The sequence below is a fragment of the Sorex fumeus genome, unplaced genomic scaffold (genome assembly GCF_029834395.1).
Source record: "Sorex fumeus unplaced genomic scaffold, SorFum_2.1 ptg000265l, whole genome shotgun sequence".
Classification (NCBI taxonomy): domain Eukaryota; kingdom Metazoa; phylum Chordata; class Mammalia; order Eulipotyphla; family Soricidae; genus Sorex; species Sorex fumeus.
In genome coordinates, this window is record NW_026606322.1 from 12,538,290 (window position 1) to 12,560,403 (window position 22,114).

The following is a 22,114-nucleotide window of genomic DNA, read 5'->3' on the forward strand; positions in this document are numbered from 1 at the left end:
TGTTCCCAGTAGTGCTTGGGGAACCATGAGGTTCTTAGAGATCAAACCCGGAGTTTTAGATGTAAGTCATGTGGTCTAGTCCTTTTAGCCCTGGGCCAAGACAAGGAGCCAACTGACACGTGGAGTAGAGGTCAGTTAAGACTAGGTTAGAAACCAAGTCCTCAGCCTCTGGTGCATATCCAACCTATCAGCATGCAGGAAAAAGCAGAGGGTTCCTAAGATCTGAAATGTCAGTGGGCATGTTTTGCAGGATCACTATAAAGAGCACAACAAAAGCCATTAGAATTAGGACTCTCTCGAGGGTAAGACTTAGTATGTCTATGTATAGTGGGTGATGGGTGAGATGTGTATGTCTGCGGTGGGGGAGTTGATACATAACTTGACGGGGATTATGAAGCTACTGCTATGGCTGGGGAGGGATTACATATGTCTAGGCATTTGTTCAAAGGAAAGCATCTAATAATATTTCTACTTAGCTAGAAACAAAATGAAACAAAATGACTGGGTTAGGAGAGCAAGGGTTAGGCCGCGCAACATCTTATCAGGACATCTTTTTATGACATCTTATTATCTCATTCCTACTTTGGACAAACTTGCAGGCTATCGAATGTAGCCTGCCCACAGGGCAGAGTCTGGCAAACTCCCCATGGCGTACCAAATATGCCAAATACCAGTAACAATGATGGGTCTCATTCTCCTAAAGAGCCTTGAATATAATCTCAGGGCTAGGATGAAAGAGACGTTACTGGGGCCTGCTCGAGGCAATCGACGAATAACAGGATGATAAAATGAAAATGAAGGAGAGCAAGAGATGAGAAGAAAGGAGAGTAGAAGCAAAGTCAACAATATAGTTGCATTACACAGTGATGAATTTTCCAAAAAGGCTGTGGATATCTGGACATGAAAAAGCTTGACAGCTGGTGTTGTGGGAGGCGGAATAAGTGGACAAAGAGGATATTTTGACCCTCTTATTCTGCCCCTTGCGGTGTGGGTGCTCAGTGGACCGAGCCAGCACTGGGGGTTAGTGGCCATGAGGAAGTGCCTACTTCCAACGTTTCTTTCTTTTTTTTATTTGAAGCAAGATGATTTTTATTGAACCTTATTTAGAGAGGGGGCTGGAGCGATAGCACAATGGGTAGGGTGTTTGCCTTGCACGTGGCCGATCTGGGTTCAAGTCTTCCACCCCTCTCTGAGAGCCCAGCAAGCTACCGAGTATCCCTCCCACACAGCAGAGCCTGGCAAGCTCCCTGTGGTGTATTCAATATGCCAAAAACAGTAACCACGAGTCTTACGATGGAGATGTTACTGGTGCCTGCTCGAGCAAATTGATGAACAACGGGAAGACAGTGCTACAGCACTATATTGCACTTAGCATTCCCTTAGTACTCCAGCCTGGGCAACCTCCAGGGGTCCTTCCCTTAATGCTACAGCCCCCCAAAGGGATGGCCATACAAGTTATCCCGATCTGATCTGACAGAGAACACTGAGCTATCTGGCTTAATCACAAGGTCAGCTCCTTAAAAAGATTATACATTTCCCGAGGATATCAACATCTTTCATCTCTTTTGTGTTATCTTTTCCAGGTGTAGACACTGAATAAACCAATGTTGATATTAATGTTACAAAAAAAATATGTTGTAGTGGTGATATTGAGTGGTAGTGATAATCATTACTATGGATTATTATTAGTGCTCATTTTGTGACAAAATGTTCTAAGAGTTCTCCATGAATTAACTGTCACCCTGATAAAAAGAGGTGATGACAGTATTAGTATTATCTGTTTTATAGAGGACACTAAGGCAGAAAGACCCTGCCCAGTAATTTTGAAAGATAAGTTAGGTTTACAATGCAGTGTGGTGTTAGGTAATAATCTTATATAATTCTGCTTCTTAAGGACATGATTTCTGGATTCCTTGTGGCTTTGGGTGGTGATAAGCCTTCTTAGAAAAGAAACCTAGTAATGAAAACGCTGAAGTCAAAACTTCTTATCCCTCATTGAAAAGAGGAAAAAGAACTATAGCCCAAACAAGCAAAAGAACAACCACCCCCACAAACCCAAACCAAAAAGGAAAAAATGAGTCTACTAAGAGAATATTTTAGTTTCATGGTTTTTTTAAAATTTCTTTAGGTCAGTTGTGACAGATTTCACTTGATCCTTGGTTTTATATCACCCCAAATTCTGTAAGTGATGAGTTTGTTCAATGACCAACTCTTACCTGGTGCTATACTATTCAAAGTCAATCAACCCGAATTTCTTGTTCCACACTGTACTTTGCACTTCTAAGGGATGGTCCTTCCCAATCTCTTTGGGTTGTCCATGTCTCAACAACCTCAAGCAGGATTTGAATAACAGTTCCTTAATCCCGCCCTATTAGGATGCCATGCTATGTGTGGGAAGTGTGAGGTCACAGAGAAGACTTTTAAAAATCACCAAGTAGTCAAATGCAGAACTGCACAGGAATAGAAATAATCCAAGAAAGGGTGAATTTTTTTTTTTTAAAGAGGAGAGACCGATCATGATGTGCAAGATGAGATGAGAGAATTGTCCGGGAATTGGAGATCAGTGAGGTTAGGGAATCCTGGGGAAGGAGAGGCCGGGGTGCAGACCAGGTCAGAGCAAGGTGATGAGGACAAGAAACAAGAGCAGCCGGGAAACACAAGAAGCACAAACTGGAGCAGGGAATATGGAAAGCAAAGAGGTTACAGGGAGCAACCATTGTTCCCTATGACAGAAGGTATGCCAGAGTTTTGTTACTGCCTCCTCCGATCATTTTACTTTGTCCCAGACTTTTTCATTTCTAATGCAGCTCAGGGATGAGCCTTATCTAGAGTTACAAAGTATTGTGTAAAAACAAAGGAAAAAAAAGTTCTGGAATTGGACTGGAAAATGCTATACTTGCTACAAATGGTTATTTTATAATGTGAACCTAATCAATTGGTTCAGATTAGCTCTGATCACAATGGACAAGTAGGGGACAACTAGTCACTTCTGATTTTGTGCTTTCAAGGAACGAATTCAACTCTCACCAGTACCCTATATGAGTACTCAGGATTATAAAATAAGTACTCAGGATTATAAAATAAGTCTCATTCTCAGTATGCGATCTGTTCACGGTTTATGGAGCAAGACACCTAAAAATTAAAAATGAATTAGAAAGAGCTGGGAAAGATATCAAAGCATTCCTGCGGGGCAGGAAGGGGAATCCAGTCACTTTCCACACATGCTGCAACCACTTCATTCCATCGGTTTGCTGCCCCATTCTGAATCCCAAATTACATCCACAGAATTATGACCATTCTTCAAATTCCAGGTTAAATGCCATTTTTCAACAAACTAGCTCCTAATCCTAAAAGTTAGAACTTATCTTTCCAATCAGGTGCTTCTGTAACACACATTTTACATCTTGTTTCAATATTTACTCAATTAGTTTAAAAATATGTATAGTGAAGGTATACATACACACATACGCAAACACATGTGTTGCCATCTGACTCATCTTTGGGATGCCCAAAGGGAAGAGAATGGGGTTTTTCTATTGATTTAGAAAAACCAGTGCACATTGTCTTTTAAAATACAAAAGTGAGTAGACCCTTCTTCATGCTGGCAATTATAAATCATTAGCACATGACTCAAAAATGCATTTTGAAAAGGTACAAAAGAAATGACATTTTGGTCAAAAATGACTGTATTGATCCAATTATTCATTCTCTTTATATGTTTTTGGGGGGACAGCAAATTATAAATAAATAAACTTATTTATTTATAAATTAGTAAAAAAGTAATCTCGGAAAGCACTACACTGCACTGTCCTCCAGTTGTTCATAGATTTTCTTGAGCGGGCACCAGTAACGTCTCCATTGTGAGACTTTGTTGTCACTGTTTTTGGCATATCGAATATGTCACGGGGAGCTTGCAAGGCTTTGCCTTGCGGGCGGAATACTCTCGGTAGCTTGCTGGGCTCTCCAAGAGGGGCGGAGGAATTGAATCCAGGTCAGCCTCATGCAAGGCAAATGCCCTACCCACTATGTTATCGCTCTGGCCCCATCCCGGAAAGACTATGCCTTATTTAACACCTTACTTATGAATAAGAAAACTAATCCCAAGAAATTCCAATACTGGTTTACAACCAACAACGTTAGTTTCAAAATTCAGGCCCCTTTCAAATAATTTAGCTTTTAATTTTTTTTTACAAAAATTTTACAAATTTTTTTTTTTACAAAAAAACCTTTTACAAAAGGGGTAGCTCAAGGGCTGGAGTATATGCTCTGTGACAATAGCCATACCATATGGTCCTTGGACCACTACATGGAGTGACTTCTAAGTACAGCGCCTTGAATAGCCCCTCGGTATCGCTGGACTTTCTTCCCACCACACAATAAAGAACAGAAAAAGGCTGAAAAAGCACTGATAACAAATGAATAAAACTAGAATGCAGAGAAATAGCATTCTTTAAAAATAGAGCTATTTTTCTATAATGAATATATTCTAGAATTTTTGCATATTACACTTTTCTAAGAGAAGTTAAAATGTTTATACGGGGGTTATACAGCAATAGTATAGCAGGTGGGGTTCTTTCCTTCCCTGTGGTTGGCCCCAGTTTGATGCTCAGCACCCCATATGGTCCCCTGGGCCCCAACAGGAGTGACCCCTGAGAGCAGGCCCAGAATGAAGCACCGCTGGGTGTGGCCCAAGCCCAAAAGCAAATAAACTGTTTCTAGAGTTTACAGCTTTCATTTTTAAACCTTGCTTTTTTAGTTTTACAGGTACTTCACAATAGGATTTTCAATGATTCTTCTAATGTAGTCGGCAATGAGAACTGTTCTGATGTTCTCCCCCAAGATAGTCCATATGTTTGGGTGACACAGATCATTAACAGGTGTTCTTAACAGTTGTCGAAATAAAATAAAACACCAAGGCCCCGTGGGGAGGGACACATTCACACATGTTCCTTCCCATCACGACTCAGGCAGGTGCAGCAGATGTATTCGGATCTGACACTGTATCCCATCCCAGGTCTGCTCATATTGTCAGAACCCTGTCTTTTCCCTGGCTTTCCTGTGTCACTGTGGTTCCACCCCCATCCTGACAATCTAACTCAATCTGACATGTGAGCACACGTATGTGAAATAGGCCTGAACACCAATTTCAATTTAATTCGAATTTAAGATGCACTGGATTCCAATTCTAAACAGCATGCTTATATCAATGATTGTAAGCATGCGTATCTCCATCCACCTTTCCTCAGTGATGATACACAATGACTCAGATAAAGACCATTTAAGTTTAAAAATTCTTGTACTTGCTGCTGCAGAGGATGGCCGGGGAAAACTGGCCTCCATATGCCGTTTTAAATAAAATTAAGATTAAAAAAAAAGAAACTGGGTTTTCAGAGACACCCCTCCTCCCCTCTCCGACACTGTACTTCTCAGCATCCCAGCCGAGGTAAAAGGGCAGTAATGGAATTCAGAACCAGTGACAAATGGGCTTAATATGAGTTCTGATGACTATTGGTCTGATCTTGAGAAAATGACTTAACTACTCTGAACAATAATTTCATTTCCAAAGTGATGATGTTAATGCCTATCTCAGAGGTAAAAAGATGTGAAGAACTGCATGACAATGGGTGCTGCATGGCTTGGCTTGCATGATGCTCAGTAAATAATCGCTGTTCAGAGGAAGGGATGGAGGGAAGAGGAAGAGCGGAAGAGGGTAGGAAGATGGTGGTCTCCACTGCCCAATTGCCTTTTGTATTTTGGAATTTCTCAGCAGAAACTGATAAACCTTTACCACTGGGGAGTAATAAGCTTGAGGTAAGGGAAAGAGGATGGGGGTAGAAGGGAAGGAGAGGAGTAGGGAGATGGGGTTCTAACTGACGGACACTTAGTATGTGAATTTTCTATCTTGAGCTTGTGTAGACAGACACCCAGTTCTCTTCTGCTACTAGGAAAGAAGACGTTTATAATAATGAATTGAGCTCTTTTAGAGGAGGTCATTATCTCTAATTTCTCTGCTTGGAAGATAGAGATTTCATAAAGCCAGGGTGAACAAATTCCTGCAGTCCCCATGGCGGTTAATCAGTATCCAGTTACAGTAGCACATCTGACGGCTGGCTCCCCCTGTCACTTTTAGTAATTGTGAGACACCCTGTAAACTGCGGAACAAATGCCTGGCGCCTTTCCGGAGTCAGGGAGTCAGAGTTCAGAGCCAAGCCAGCAGCAAGTAGAGCTGCTTCTGTGGTTTTAGACATCCAACGTACAACAGGAAGGAGGAAGCCTTAACCTACCCCTGGACATGCCTTGAATCAGAGTCATTTACAGTCGGCCTGACAGGCATGCCACTCTGTTTGCAAACACACACTGTCTGCCATGCCACATGACAAAACAATACCACGGCAAAGCCTGAAACAAATGACTAATGTTCCAAGAGGCCCGTGTGTCATTTAGGTGATGATTCCACAGGCACCAATTAAACATGGAAAAGAGCTGTTGTGAGACATGACCATCTGGTGTTTCCAAGGAGCCGTAGTCAATGGCTGGTAAAACACAAGTTATCAGAACTATAAAGGGATTTAGCAGCCCTCTCGGTGCTCAGAAGCCCTAAGAGCCCAGGACAATGAACCCGCAGGACCTCTGGTGGAAGAAAAGGCTGCATCTGCAGCCAAGACTGCTCATCTGGCGTAGAAAGCAAAGCAATTGCCTGAGGTTATCTTTTCAGCCACAAAAAGGCTAGCTGTTCTCTGGGATGGCTATTATAAGTTCAGCTGTTGCACTGAGAATGGACATCAGTTATGTCTCCAGGTGAGGGAGAGGATTGGCAGCAGTCCTTTCCTGCTCCTAGAAATTCTATCCAAATCATCAACATCTAGAACTCTGGCTATAGCACATTAGGCCAAGAATATTACAGTCCAAATGCCTTTCCCTAGAAATCAGACTTTTGAGCGGACAGAAGAGAACACACTTAGCAAATACAACGAGAATGATCACAACGTATAAAACTCCTTAGCAGACAGCCAGTAGCTGGGGTTAGATGTGCCTTGCAAAATTGGGGTTCTAGTTGGTTTGGAAGACACTTGTGTATATATAGACAATCTTCAAACACCACCACCTCATCACACCTAATGACTGCCTGTGAGGAGAGCATGTATCCTCTATTTCTGGTTTTCCCAACAACAGAACTATGTCTTTCTACTCGATCCCGGTTCTGAACCAATTTCTAATGCGATGTGTCTTCCTTTCACCAATATGCAAGGTCAGACAAATGAGAAAGAAAATACTCATGCCTCTGATTTTCATCCAGATCTCCCATTGCTAACAACTTTCATTCATTGTCCTTAAAAAAGAAAAGATCTTTTCTTTTTATGCGATTCAATAAACAGTGCCCTCCCCTTCCCCTTCCCTCATTCTTAGCGTGAGGCTATCCAGAAACAACAAAAGAAAAAAAGCAACCAACAACCAGTCAAACAATAAACCGGTGGCTTCCATTCTCCAGAGTCCCTTCTGCCAATGAGTCACGGGAGCCTCTTTAGAAGCGGCAGCTGGAGAGTAAAGTTTTTGGTTTGGACACTGAACACACACACACACACACACACACACACGCACACACTGAGTTTTAGCTAAGGCCACTGACTTTTTTTTTTTTTTTCTCAGCACACTAGAAAAAGCAACACAACCCATTCCCCAAGACCAAGACGGCAGAATTCAACACAGTGGGATGGAGTAGGAAGAGAAGAATACCTGGGATCGCCAGATTGGATAGGGGGACGTGGTGGAGATGAGGGGGCAGCGAGGCCATCCAGTCGGCGTTGCAGACCTCCGCTGACGTCTTGGTCCCGCTGGGGTGGGGGGAGCAGATGGTCCCCATCCTGAGTTTGCTCCTGACCGTCCTAACCGCTAGCATCCCTCGGTGCCGGTCCACGCACTACCCGCCCAGACTCAGCCCTGCGCCTCCCGCTCCGTGCTCATCCCGGGCGCGGATCGGAATCGCTCGCCAGTCCAGGGCCACCTTGGCCACGCCAGTCCGGCCCCCGGGAGCGCGGACTCGAGGGGGCTTCCCCGGCCGCGCACACCCGCGGTCCCCGCCCTCTGCAGCGGCCCCGCCGCCGCTCCGCTCCCGGAACCGGCTCGGGCCCGGGCTGCGTCCAACTTCTCAGGCTCCGGGTGGGACGCGGACACGGGCGAGGCCCCTGGGGGCCCCACGTCACCCCAACTGACAGCCGGACGGCGCGGCCACGCCCGGGGCCCCCGGTCCGACAGGTGCCCGCCCCGCCCGCAGGCCAGCCGGGGGATCTGGGCGCACGTGGGCGGCCGGCCCTGTGCTCCGAGGGAGGTGCCCGGGCCCGCCCGCAGCCGGCCCCCCGCCTTGCAGACGCCCGTGGCCCCGCGGCGTCCCGGGGGCGCTCAGAGGTGTGACCGGCGGCGCCCCGACTCCCGCCGCTCCGCCCCGCCCCGCACTGCCGGGCAGATCGGCCGGCCCAGGCGGCCGCTGATTGGCCGCCGGCGGGCTGCGCTGCGATTGGTCCGCGCCCTCCCGGGCCGCCCCGCCCCGCGGCTCCCGCCCCGCCCCCCGCGTTCCCGAGCTGGACCCGCGCGCGCGCGCGCCGCCGCCGCCGCCGCCGCAGTGACGCTCCGGCTGAGACCCTCCCTCCCAGGATCTTGGAGCACTCTTGCAGCTTGCAGGTTTTCCCTGCAGCCTGCGCTCCCGTGTTTAGCAAACGCTTTTTTGTTGTTGTTTTCCCTAGTCTGTCTGTCTGTCTCTGCCTCTCTGTCTCTGTGTCTGTGTCTGTCTGTCTGTCTGTCTGTCTCTGCCTCTGTCTCTGTCTCTCTTTCTCTCCAACAATCAAAGCGACTGAGAACTTTGGTGTGTCTTTATCTCTACAGCATTAAGGTCGGTTTGGGGTTCAGCCGTGAACCATGGAGCCATTACATAATTAAGATCCATCTACACCCCTGCTTCGCAGGTTTGACTGTCATTTACATGTTTATCGTGATGTTTTCACATTCTTATTACCCTGTCGTTTGGAGCGTTTTTTTTGTTTGTTTGTTTGTTTGTTTTCTCTAGACATCATCTCGGCTGCATGCTGCCTCCCTTTAACAGCAAAAGCTAAACTGTTCTCTTCAAGGCTCGACTTTGCATTCATTACTTCATTTCAGGCTGCTTCTCAGTCTTTGGAATTTCCTAGTATTCGTAAGAGCTCCCCGTTTCCCATCCATCTTCCTCCCCTTCGCCCCCCCCCCCCGCCCCCAGAGTATCTCTTGATTAATAAAAGAAAGTGATCAGTATTCATCATGCATTTCACGATGGTTAAAGGGAACTTCAGTGCAGTGCTCTTTCCCCCCCAACTGCATCTCAGGATATTGGGAATACTGCCATCCAGGTATCTGAATCAATAACCCCCCCAGCCACCACCCCCTTGGAAAAATCGCACTTACAAAATATCCTAAGGATTTGTTTTTGAAAAAACACCTTCTTGAAACTTTCCCTGGAACTTAAAGTTTTTAAATTCCTGAACGCAAAACTTCATGCAAGTTGCCTAAAGCAAACAAAATGTGTTCTTAAGCGCCACTGTGGAATGTTGATTCCTGTTTCCCTCCCATCCCCTCTTGTTTTCCCACACACATCTTTCCATCTCTTAATGGAAGGTACAAGTGTATTAAGAAAGAATGAAACTTCAGACTTAGAGATATCATCAAGTGTGAGAAAACAAAGTGAGATCACTTTAAAATAAGATATTGGTTTGTGTGTGTATGAGAGCGAGGGGGGTGGTCTAAGAAATACATGGTACAGTGGAGAAAACACTCACTTTGCACAGGGCCAGCCAGGGCTTGAACCCATCCCAACACCCAGCACCCACTATGGTCCGCAGAGTGTGAGGAGAAGCAACATCCCTGAGTGCAGTGCCTGGAGTAAAGCCTGAGAATCACAGGATGTGGTCCTCAAACAAGAAATAAATAAAATTAAACATTCGGGAAGCTCTATTTTTAATAAGAGAAACTTCAAATTTGTACTGAACAAAGCAACAGCCCCACCATCAGTAAATGATTGGTATGATTCTGGGAACCAAGTCCAAGACATCTATACCAAGAGCACCAAAAAAAAAGCAATTCAAAAGGACCTATACACACACCTATGTTCATTTGGAACATTATTTACAATTGGCAAATTCTGGAAACAAGCCAAGTGCCCAGCAACTGATGCACAGAAAAAAGAAATTGTAGACATGATCCTCATTGGGGAAAAATATTGAGGCATGGTCAAAAGAATTGTGAACTGAAGGATGTGAAGGGGATCAGCAGGCCTTGGGATAGAGCCACCCTGGGGATCTCAGCTCTCTAGTGGTGGAAACTAGCAGCACTATAAGTAGGACAATAAGAGTATTGTCATATATATATTATGTATACATGGCACATATCTGTAAATACTCCTCAGATAGATAAATTGGGAAGAGGTGATTGTTCCCAAAGGTTTTCTTCTTTCAAAAGGAAAAATAATAAAAAGCAAAGCCTTTTCCCTTTGAAGGAAGATCTGTGTTAGAAGACCTTCTAGTACAGAACGGTTTGGTAGGGAGATAGCAAATGGGATCTGTGAGGTCAGAGGGCATGAGGCAGGATGGAGAAGGGTAGGCCATGTTAATTGACTCCCTAGAAGCAAGGCTCCAAGCCAGGCATCTCTCATGACTTATGCTTGTGAAACACTTCAGGAGGTTTATGACAACAGCCCCATCCCCTTCTGCAAGGTCTCTCCTTTGTCATTGCCAGGGGGCGCAAGTCTAGGTGACTCATAGGTGACCCATGGGACAATTCCAGCTCATTATGCAATCATAATACTTTAACTTATCAAAGTCACACCCACCAGCACTGTGACCTCTACACTTACCATGGCAACCCACCATGTGGCCGAATATGCTCAGAACCTCAGACTCCAAGTTTTCCGACCCATTTGAGAAGAGAGTGTGAGGGGCTAGGAAAGGGAGTGCAGAAACTATGAAAAGAGGCCAAACAAAGGCAGCATTGGTGTTCCATCAGGGACTCCTACTCCCTGTACCTGCAGCAGTGACTTTACTACTTTATCTTTTCGCTTAAATAAATATTTTACTTTAACGCACCCCAACTAAATAAAATAAAATATCTTCATTTACATAAAATAAAATTTTTCAATCACAACTACTTGATTCGCTCAAGAAAGCAGTTGAAAAGGAGGAAGCATTCTCACCATATAATCTTGGGTCAGTTCTGAAAGCAACCAACCTTGATTCTTGTATAGTACTGGGGACATAGTACTGGGTGACTAAGAGAACATGTTTGGAGGGAGGGAGATAACACGATGGTTTGCTGAGTTCTAGTTAGTCCCTTCGAACAGTGCTTTTTAACTTTGGCTGTACTAAGCAGTCATGCCTCAGTTGGCCTGAGATGGATCTGAGAATCTGCATTTCTAAAAGTTTTTAGATTTTGTAGATGCTTCAGGTTAAACTTATAATGTAGCTAGATATTAAAAAACAGGTTCATGGTTGGTAAGTGAAAGTACATATTGCTTCCTATTTTTTTCTCTCCAAGTCTTTATATTAATATAAAGCACTGTGGCACTGTCCTCCTGTTGTTCATCAATTTGCTCGAATGGACACCCGCAATGTCTCCATGATGAGACTTGTTGTTACTGTTTTTGGCATATCGAATAAAGTTTATAATTAAAATTAATTTGCACTAAAATCCCTCTAAGAAACTCTAAGAATGAGGCTAATTTTTCTTAAAAAAATGTGTTATAGTAGACCAAATTATCAGTAGTATTTTATATGATGCTACATACAATTTGACGTAAATAATTTTTTTTTTTTGCTTTGGTACCACACTGGGACGTGCTCGGGACTTCCTTCTGGCTCTGAGGTCACTGCTGGTGATGCTTAGGAAAACATATGGGGTGTTGGGTATTGCACTGAGGTTGGCCATGTATAAGGCAAATGTCCTACCTACTGTGCTATGACAACCCATAACAAAATACTTTTAACATAAAAGTTAACTTTAGAAACTGGTTGGTTAATTTTCTTGCAGACTATATCATGGAATTTATTGAAGAGATAGGTGATTAGATTAGTGGAAGTTGGGGAGAGGGATATTGGGCCATTCTTGGCAGTGCTTAGGAGTTATCACTGGTGTTGTGTTCACAGGTGGTGACCATGTGGAGTGCTGGGAACATGTATGGTGCTGGGGATCAAAGCAGGCCCAGCATAGACAGTAGCACCTGATCTCCTCTGTTATCTTTTGAACACTGGAATTGATTTCTAATCATAAACATTTTAAATAAATGATAGACAAACAGTGCCTCATATATGCAACTCATTTTGGTCGGTGATAAGAACAGAAGAAACACGAGATACAAACTTGTCTGTGATGAACATTAGGTCATATACAATCTTGAAAAGAATGGTGTCTAATGTGTGAAGAGTCACAGATTGGAATTCAAATGGAGTGAAGGGAAAATGGAGGGACAAGGGGAAAGTTCTAGAGAGTCATACAGTTTGATTAGGGAAGATAATCTCAACCATTTGAGATTATATTCAAACCAGGTCTGGAATTTTTTTTAAACAGACGATTTTTTAATTTCATATAGTGAAAATTGGGAATAAAAGAGGAAAACAATAAAAGTAATTTCAAACAAAACATTTTTTTTCCCTCTGTTCACCTGAGTTTAGGCCTGGAATTTTAAGAAAAGTTCCTGCAAGTGGGAAACTTGGGAGGGTATTTTTGTGAGAAACGAATGTGTCTCTAAGAAAACACAAGCAATGTTATGAAAATGAATGGGAGAGGTGACTATTAACACACATACACATATAATGGAGGATAGCAGATAGGGTAAGTGGGGGGGGGGATAGCTCATTCAATCTCATTGATCCTTTGACTTGGGTACTGTTAACTATTTTTATTTTACAAAGGATAATGAACATTAGAGGCAGCATAATTTTGCCGAGATCTCATAGTGGTAGAACTGTGAATTCAAGTCTACTCTGCTTGTCATTATGTGTTACCAATTATTATTATAAATCTGAAAAATTCCATTTATGATTAACTCCTGGCACAGATGGCACTGACTGGCACAGGTTAGATAAGGACTGGCAAGGCAGGCACAAAAGCACCACCTGGCTTGGTGGGCACAGGATGGTAGTGACCAGCCAGCCTAGCACCGCATGTTAGAGCCAGAGCTAACTGAGAGAGTACTGTGCCACCCAAAATGGTTTGGCAGGGCGACACAGACTAGAACAGATTGGCACTGATGGCTCAGAAACTATCACCTGAAAAACTGGTATTATCTGGCATAGATTGGCACAGATTAGCAAGTCTGGCACTGGTTAGTACAGAGGTTCATTGCCAGACTAGGATAGCAAGAATGACACAAGTTGGAACTTCCTGGCACATCTTGGTACTGCTGACAAAACTGGAACTGCCCAACACTGCCAGGCACAGGTTGCCACAGATTGGCAAGCCTGGCATTGCCTGGAATAGATTGGCACCAACTGGCATAGACTGGCACTGCATGACACAGGTCACAGGTTGGCATTGCTTGGAACAAATGATCACAGTTTGGCATGGGCTGCCACATGCACATGTTCGCAAGATTGGTACCACTGGGAACAAACTGGTACTAATAGGAATCACCTGGCACAGATTGTCAAGGCTGATCATGCCTCACACTCTCTGGTGGGTGTGTAGGACTGGCATGCGCTGTTAAATTTGGAACAATCTGGCAATAGTGGCACAAGTTGGCAAGACTGGCACAGACAGAACCACTGTCTGGCATAGATGGGCACCACCTGCCATAGGCTGGCACAGACCTGCATCGCCTGGTACCACCTGATATGACTGGCACAGGTTCATAAACTGACATCATCTGACAAATGCTGGCACCATATAGGATGGGTTGGCAAAAAAAGGGAGGAGTGGTGAAGGTGGGCAAGACTGGCATCACCTGGCACCGCTGTCACACACTAACTTCATAGCATGAAGACTGGCACAGGTTGCATGAGTTGGCACATCTCATCAGCATGAGTGGTGCTGGGACACATAATGACAACAGCAGCAGTTGCCTCCAGGAAGAGAAGCATCATTATAGTCACTCAAGCAGGCAGCTGCCTCCAGGGAGGTGCCTCCCAGGTAAACACTCAACGTACCTCACACATTCCCGACTGGAAGGCAGAGGCAGTGGCTAAGGGCAGTTGTTTTGTTGATTAAGGTTAGAGTCACTCACCGTGTCACTGCCACCCAAATCCCTGATAGGCAGCAGCTTGAAGTGATTCGTGGAACCATCTCACGCGGGTCTGTTCTACCATACAATCAGGAATCTCCGAGACAAGTGAACCAGTGGGATCAGTGATGTGCTGAAGGACTGCATCTCCCAAATTGGAAAACTTGGTACTTAGGAAGATCCCGAGAGAGCCTGTGTCCCTTTTATTTGTTTATTTTTATCAGAAATAATTTCTTTCTGGAACACTTCAAAGAAAAAAATTAAGAACACATTTTTACTGCAATTTGTTTGAAAAAGAAATAGTAAATGATTGCATTACAGTTTATACCAATTTATTCCCTTTAACGTGGCCTGTTTCTGCACCCTTTCAACTACCCTTTCCGTATCACTTTTGCAGGCTAGTGATACGGACTCTTTATTTTTCGGCTTGTAAACTACTTAGCAGCAATGCGCCTCATTTAATATGCTATGGAGCCACCTACTGGTAGAAAAGGCACACTTCATGCACTCAGTAAATTTCCTTTCCCTTTCAATTATACTAAAAATGTCTACACATCCCCTGCACCAGTAGGAGCAATTGGGAGATTATGCAAAAATACAAACTCTCAGGGTTCACATTCCAACCCTGTGAGTAAGATCCCCTGCAGTGACAACCTTTTTATCTGCCTTTTAAATAAGCTCCCCGGAGGATTTTTATGTCTCAAAATCGTTCAGTGAAGACTTTGAAATGTCAAGCAATTTCTCTTAAAAAAATAAAAAAGCTTGAAGAGGTAGAATGGCAAAGTAAGCACTTCTTATCCATGTTATGTATAAATTTACGCAATTAGAGATGAATATTTTGGCAGAAAGAGTTCCTCTTGAAATAACAAGCAGGAAAACCCACTGCTCTGCCTCATTACCCCACCACAAATCTCCTGGAATTAACAGAATGGCATCAGTTATTAGGAAAACTTGTGTGTACTAGAGTGTATATTTGTAATAATTTTAATTTCTGTCATCATCAGAATGATCAATAGACGTTTGTTATTTAGAAATTCTAATCTTGGAGAAAAAAAAAATATATATATATATTTAAATGGCCTGTCTCACAGTAGGTAATAGCAGGGCACCACATTATTCATGGAGTAAGAGTCAGGGTAATTGAGAACAAATGCTATCACTGCCTCCAACTTTATTATTAAAATAAAAACTTTTCAAAACAACTTCATGGATTCATTCTCTCTTTTAAAAAATGATCATCATTAGTTTATAGTATTACAGCATTTCAGAGAAATAGCTTGGGACCTTTTTATATATATCTGACTCCTGCACTCACCACCAAAGAAACTTCTCCCCATTCTTCTCCCCACGTCTCCCATGTTTCTGGAAACCACGATAATTTTCATCAAATCTAGGAATTAATTTTTTCATTAAATTTCTTTTTACCAAACACACCTACTGCATTAGCTGTTTATATTCCACAAAGGAGCGAAGTCAACCTGCGATTGTTTTTTATGTCCTTATTTCATTGAACGTAAATCCTTGCAATTCCTATCCACGTTGTTTGCGCCTTGCAGAATTTCATTTTTTGAAAAAAAAATTTGGGGTGTTATTTTATTGAGCACATGTACGACAGTTCCTTTTTTCCCATTCATCTGTGGTAAACATTCAAAACACTTAGGATGATTCTGTGTTTCAACTATGGGAAATATGGGATGAGAGAATAAACTTAAGCAACAGAAATATCTGTTTTTGCAGGGGGTGGTTGGGTTTTTTGCAGAGGGCCCGAATTTGGCAGTGCTGAAGAGCTATTTCTAGTTTTGTGCTCAGGAGTGCTCCCTGTCGGTGTTCAGGGAACTATATATGGTGCCAGGGACTATGGTCAGTTGAAGTGAGATAGGGAAGGCATTACCTCCTGTACTTTCTCTCTAGTCCTCAGAAAGATCTATTTTTCAAAAAACATAAATGAATTTCAAAGTAAAATACAATCAATTTTTTGGTTAAAATTTTGTCGAACTCTACGCATTAGATAAGAATCAAGAACCCTTGGTCCATTTCTTGATATTTTGATCAGGTTGGTAACAATTCTAATTTGTTTTATTTTCCCCAGCTAATCAACGCTTTAATCCCGCTAATGGTCTGGTTCCACCCCTCCTGAACTGCTGAAATTTGTTATGACAGAAGTCATTATTTAACAATCTTTCTGCAACTGCATCTTTCTCTTTCAGTTAAATATTAGAAAGAATGTTCTAGAAGTCAGAGTTTGCAACATAATGAAGTAGGGGAAGAAACTAGCACCCATTCATGAAAACTCTAAGCCAGATTTGGCAATAGTAAGTGGTAGAAGGAAAGTGTGTTTCATGAGAGTAAACTACTTAAGTCTATCCAATTATGTTCTCATTTCCTCCCCCCTCTTTTCTAGCTATTGATACCTTTTACCTTTCTAGTAAGGCCTTTCCTTCCTCTCATATTAATTTATTTTCCATATCAAAGTCTTTGACTTATTTTACTATCACCGGCACTTATGAATGTTTTATTTGTCCATAAAATCTTGTTACTTCCAGCAAAACGTGAGACTAGAGTTTTAGTTTTCTCACAAATTAATTGCATTTGTACCAAACATACTCTTGCCTCTGGGAGAGCTTGAATATTTTTCTACTTACTCTCACTTTGGGCTGGAGCGATAGCACAGCATGTGGGGCGTTTAACCTTGCACTCGGTCGACCCAGGTTCGATTCCTCTGACCCTCTTGGAGAGCTCAGCAAGCTACCGGGAGTATCCCACCCACACAGCAGAGCCTGGCAAGCTTCTTGCAGCCTATTGGATAATGCCAAAAGCAGTAACAATAAGTCTCACAGTGGATCAATGGAAACATGCCTGCTAGAGCAAATCCATGAACAACAGGAGGACAGTGCTACAGTGCTACTCTCACTATTAATATCCAGGTGCACATGCTCTGATATCCAAAAATTAGCTCCAGAAAGCACTCAGTGGACTTCTGGATAGGAAGTTACTTTGGCCTTTCAATACCTTATGATGGGTCACGGATATATGTGACCCAAGGCAGAACTTTGCAAAGCTACCTGACATACCCTTTCATGGAGAAGAACAAGGAACTAAATGCATATGACAGCGCCCACTGCAGCACTTTTTTCAAGTTGCATTTAAAAAGAAAAATTCACATCATATATTATAATCATCAATATATGTCTTGAATAAAACTGGTGTTCTAGAAGTGCTATGTGGGGTGTGGCTTTGTCCTTCTGATACATCTACGAAGCTGGGCATTCAGCTACACTACAAGAATTCAGTTAGACACACAGAGCTCGCTAGCTTCAATCACCCTCTGACATCATTCAGCAAGGTAGAGGACTGGGTGAATTTGAGGCCAAAGCTTGAAAAAATGTCTATAATTTAGACATATATAATTAGACACATCTTAGGCAACACAAGACAACAGCAGGTTATGAATGTGGTATATGGACCACATATTTTGTAACATCTGATCTAAGACCAGCTCCTTAAAGGAAGTAGGGGGTCAAAGACTTCCCCACCTGTTCTTAACTGATCAGGATAAAACTTTAACTATAGTCCTCACTGTCCTGCCACAAAATAGCAATGCCTGGTTAGTTTGGACCGGAGGCAGAAAGCACCTCTGATTCCGATCTAGCACTTCCATTGCTTTCTTTTTAGATTGAAAATTAAAGGGTTGGAGCAATAATACAGTGGGTAGGGCACTTGCCTTGCATTCAGTTGACCTGAGTTTAATCCCTGGTACCTTATTTGGTCTCCTGAGTCTACCAGGAATGATCAGTGAGCTCAGAGCCAGGTGTCAGTCCTGAGCATCACTGAGTGTGTCCCTCAAACAAAGAAAAAATGTAGATTAAAAATTAAAAACAATATTGGATTTTATGGGTCACCCCAGGACCTACTCCTGGTATAGAGCTCAGGGAAATATGTGGAAGCAGGATCAAATTTGGGGCTCCTGCATGCAGATCATGTGCTCCAGTCCTTGAAGCCATTTTCCAGACCCTCATCGCTATTCTTTGGACTGTTTCATTCGATTCTTGCTCTCAGAGTTTCATATCATGGCTCCTTCTGTGGATAATTCATTAAAATGTTATTATAAAATATATAATAAATTAAGCAGTACTGTAAAAATATAAATGACATTAAACAATATATAAATGGAAGGAGTATAATGCCATTAGTTGACACATGCATAGATTACAAAATTTTGCAACGTTAGCTAACATTTTCTCTTTCCTAGAAACTTAGTATTTTGTTGTTTTAGCAAAAATAAAACTTAGACTTATATATTTATTTATTTATGGCTGTGTCAGGGATTGAAACTAGGGCTTCACACATGTGAGGTATGCACTCTATCACTGAGCTCTAGATTTACTCTTTGCTTTGAACGGATAGCCAGCTGTGCTCAGGGAGGACTGTAGTGCTCAGGGAGGACTTTAGTGCTCAGGGATCAGTTCTGGCAGTGCTCAAGAGAACATATGTGGTACTGGGGATTGAATCCAGGTTGGCTGCATGCACGGCAAGTGCTCTTCGGACTGTATAATCTGGCCCTAGTTTATTTTTTTTTAACAATTTTCAAGTACAAAAAATAGTATGTTGGCTTTAGTTACCATAGTGCCAGACTTGATTTTTCTTCTCACTAGAAATTTGTGCTAACATTCAACAGTAACATTCCCCTCATCCCTAGCACCTCATAGCCCCTACAGTTTTCTGCTTTACTTATCTTTAGTTTTCATTGATTCCCAGAACTCATTCAATGAACTGCATAGTCTAAAGTATCTACCCAATCACACAAACTTAGGTCCTCACCTTACACAGAACATCTGTGGATTTTTTTTTTCTTTTTGGGTCACACCTGGTGATGCTCAGTGGTTACTCCTGGCTCTGCACTCAGGAATTACTTCTGGTGGTGTTCAGGGAACCATATGGGATGCTGGGTTGACCGTGTGTAAGGCAAACACCCTACCCACTGTGCTATTGCTCCAGCCCCCAAACATCTGTGTTTTGAGGAACGTAGATGTCAAGCAGATGGAATGGACTATGCCCTGGAATGAGTCAAATCACAATTCGGATGAGCAACTACAATCCACCTTTAGCTAAATTTTCTGTTTCTCGAGGCATTTTCTTTATCCTCTTCACTCATTGCTCAACACCTGTCACGTACTCACACATCACGGAACTGAATATTAGCTTGTACCCAAGCACCAATCATCTGGGAATGCTGAGATTCACAAAGCAACCTCACACCCCAGCACACTTACACACAGTGAAGGCTTGCTCCTTCAAGCCCATATTCCCCCTTGAACACATCTTTCTATGTCTTTCTGCTTGCTTGCTTGCTTTCTCTTTCACACTCATGTTCTCTCTTGAACATACGTTCCCCCCGCCCCACCATCAACAGATACCTTTCTAAGTAATTTTTGTTTAATAAAACTATCTTGCTTCAATCAAAAAAAGAACAGAACAAAAACCCACAGAGAATTTAGTGTTTGTCTGTGTTTCCTTAACTGGGCACTCCCAAAGCAAGTTTTTCTTTTTGTTTTGGGGAGGCTGTTGGCTTCCAAGCAGGGCTCAGGAGGCCTGGGGCCCCTCCTGTGATTCTCAGGGAGTGGCTGAGGAAGTGTGTGATGGTGCTCAGGCCACGAGATGCCCTGGATTACTGAACCATCTTGGTACTTGCTTGGCAGTTTGCGACATCTCCAAGGCCACACACCACAGTACTTGGGGGAACACGTGGTGCCAGGGATCAACCCAGGTTGGGCCTCTCAAGCCCTCACACAGCGAGTTTTTACTTGAGTCTTATACTTGAAACAACAGACTAGTAAAATGTTTGTTTCCCATAAAACAGAGCATGTCTGCAAATGGTTTACTGGGTGGGCAATATGTGTTGGTTATTTTGTATAGTAAACATTTAAGATGATGCATAAAATTATGCAGGAGTACAGTGGAAAATGACTCCTGAGTTTGCTTCTGCTCCTTCTGGAGAGTTCCCACAGGCAGCTGTGTCTACTACCACCCAAGGTGTGGGATTTGCCCACAGGGAATGCATAACCCAAAACGGTTTCCACAGTTTCTACTAAGATGTCAACAGAGAATCCTGCTCTAAACTTTGAAGGGGCACTGAAGGCTTGGGCAAAGTCTGGAGAGACGGAGCTTAGTTCCCTTTGATATGAAATGGTTTAACAGTGAGAAGAAAAGTTTGCCCTGGAGATCTGGCAGAATCAAAGGGTTCCATTCATTTCCTTAAGAAAGAAAATATGATTGAAGTTTTAGTGAATCCCAGCCAATATCCAAGGCAGAATAAAACCCAGAAATGAAACGGAAACAGTGAACTTGAAAGATGAATCCTCACTTATTTGATTCTGAACTCAGATTAAATAGCCAAAGATTAGAGAACAGAAATTCACTTCAAACAAACTGATCTCATCTTATCTTATGTTAAAGGGTTACATATTTGGGAAAGCAAGTTAGTTTTGTGTCTAATTAAGCAATATTTATTAGGATCTTAAACATCTTACAAGCTTTGTATTGGGAAATAATCCCAAACTTCAAAAAAGTTTACCAAAAACAAAAACAGAACCGCTTATTCCCTTTACCTAGATAAATCATTGCTAGGATTTTATAAATTCTTTGTCTCTATAACATGTATGCACGTGTCCATGTCAGAACATCTAAGTATTACGTTACTCCCTCAGACCTATTTGAAAAGAAGTTATGTATACATTTACTCCTCAATACTTCATTGTGAATTTTCTAAGAATTGAAACATTCTCTTACACAACTAGAGCAGAGTTATCAATACTTTTGTCTAATCTTCTGATCATATTTCAATTTTGTAATATGGTCTGAAAAATGTTAATATGATTTATCAGTTCTTTCACCATTTTTTTCCCTTCCAGTAAAGGATCCAGCCAAGAATTAGATAGTATAAGAAAATATTGTCTTTTTAGCTTCATTTATTTATTTATTTATTTTTAAGTGCTTGGCTTTGGGGCCATTGCTGGCTGTGTTTAGGGCTTACTCCTGGATTTCTGCTCAGGAATTATATCTGGTGGGCTTGGTGGGCTCAGAAAATCATATGGAGTACCGGAGACCAAACCTGGGTCAGCCATGTGCTAGGCATTATTTTTTCAGCCCCCTTTTTGGTGTCATTCAATTGTGGAATAATTTTAGAGATTTTCTTTGCCTTTCGAGTATTTATTTTATTTAGCATTACTTCCTGCTGGAATTCTATTTCTTTTTCTCTCAATATTGATTAAGTGATATTGTGTCATTCCTAAAATGTCACATCCAAAGGAACACAATGCCCATCTGTTCTTACTCATAAATTGTCTAATTTCATGATTACATAGTTACTGCTTCTTTTTCCTACCTGATAAATAGCATGTTTCATGGAGGCTCTTAAAGTCAGTAAACATATCTTGATTATTATCAAAATTTCTTTTTTGATTTAGTATCTGTTGATCAACCTAAACTGCTTCAATTTTCACTGTTAATTTCAAAATAACTCTTACCTACTCCTGAACATCATTTCCCTTATTTACCTGTTGGTTTCTCTCCTTCCTTCCTTCCTTCCTTCCTTCCTTCCTTCCTTCCTTCCTTCCTTCCTTCCTCTCTTTCTTCCTTTCATCTTTGGGTACTCCCAGAGTTAAAAAAAACTACATTCTTTCAGACACAATAAGACACTCTAATCTTGTATTACCTCTACTTTGCCATGCATTAGATCTTTTTCCCCAGAAAATTTCAAATTCCTTATAGTGAAAAATTGTATTACTGCTAGTTTGATGATATGAATATCAAGCGTCCTCATAGATACTAAAATATTTGCTTCTTAGGCCTTACAAAACACAGATCTTGGAAAGACAAGTACGTCAT

At 42.3% G+C, this 22,114-nt stretch overlaps 1 protein-coding gene across 1 annotated transcript in view; it reads right to left on the reverse strand.

The window, feature by feature from the left end:
• PLCXD2 (phosphatidylinositol specific phospholipase C X domain containing 2) overlaps nt 1–8,019 on the reverse strand; it is a 56,703-nt gene extending 48,684 nt beyond the window's left edge. The window contains exon 1 of the mRNA XM_056109273.1: nt 7,735–8,019. Within this exon, the coding sequence (XP_055965248.1) occupies nt 7,735–7,897 (163 nt within the window). The 5' untranslated portion in view covers nt 7,898–8,019. The remainder of the gene's footprint in view (nt 1–7,734) is intronic.
• Nucleotides 8,020–22,114: the final 14,095 nt, after the last annotated feature.